Here is a 1,241-nt window from a genome sequence, read left to right on the forward strand (position 1 = left end):
TTAACGAGTGAATCCATGCATGTGTGTGTATATATCGCGAGTATAGGCATGTATGTAAAACGATCACTCCTATCTGTGCAATAGTGTAGACATGTGTGAAGAACAATAACTACCATCGTGAGTGGCCTATATATAGTGTAGAGTTTTATATCGGTGTGTGTGTACACTGTCCTGAGTTTGACTGCGACGTATAACTTGGTGCGCTCATACTCATATACGAAAGCACGCGCTTGTGGTACAAATCTTTCATGTGAATATACCTACCATCATACGGAATGGGGCCCAACTACTTCCGATAAGCCTATACATTCACTACATAGTAGTGATGACTCATTGCAAACCTCATATGACTATACCTACCATCATACGGAATGGCACCCAAATACTGGCCTTAAACCTATACATCCACTACATAGAAGTGATAACTCATTGCAAACCTCATATGACTATACCTACCATCATACGGAATGGCACCCAAATACTGGCCTTAAACCTATACATCCACTACATAGAAGTGATAACTCATTGCAAACCTCATATGACTTTACCTACCATCGTACGGAATGGCGCCCAAATACTGGCCTGTGGCGAGATGACGGAAGCGGAACATCGAGTTCCATCGCCCAATGCCACCGCGCATGGGGTCAGGATGGTACACCTCCACCTGTAAAGTGGAATAATAAGGAGTGTGTATGAGATACAGGGATACAAGGATGGTACACCTCCACCTGTAAAGTGGAATAATAACGAGCGTGTATGAGGTATAGGAAGACAAGGATGGTACGCCTCTAGTTGTAAAGTGGAATATTAATGAGTGTGTATGAAATATAGGAATACAAGGATGGTACGCCTCCAGTTGTAGAGTAGAATAATAACGAGTGCTTATGAGGCATAGGGATAGAATGATTGTACACCTCAACCTGTAAAGTGGAATAATAACGAGTGTGTGTGAGGTATATGGATACAAGGATGGCTCACCTCCATCTGTAAAATGGAATAATAACGAGTATGTATGAGGTATAGGGATACGATGATGGTACGCCCTCAGTCGTAAAGTGGAATAATAACGAGTATGTATGAGGTACAGGGATACAAGGATGCTAATCCTCCAGTTGTAAAGTGATGAGGTACAAGGACACATGGTTGGCATGTCTTCAGCTGTAAAGTGGACTAATGACAAACTGTTATTATTCTATTCGTGCACCCTCCTGGACAACTGATACATCCGAAGCGATTGAATA

General features: G+C 42.2%; 1 protein-coding gene across 1 annotated transcript; it reads right to left on the reverse strand.

Annotated features, from left to right (window-relative positions):
- Positions 1-552: 552 nt before the first annotated feature.
- SARC_15292 (hypothetical protein) lies at positions 553-984 on the reverse strand (the record flags this gene model as incomplete). Its single annotated transcript, XM_014290583.1, has 2 exons — positions 553-664; positions 979-984. Coding segments are annotated over 2 exons (118 nt in total), but the record flags the coding sequence as incomplete, so codon positions are not given.
- Positions 985-1,241: the final 257 nt, after the last annotated feature.

Source organism: Sphaeroforma arctica (assembly GCF_001186125.1).
Source record: "Sphaeroforma arctica JP610 unplaced genomic scaffold supercont1.5888, whole genome shotgun sequence".
Taxonomy (NCBI): domain Eukaryota; class Ichthyosporea; order Ichthyophonida; genus Sphaeroforma; species Sphaeroforma arctica.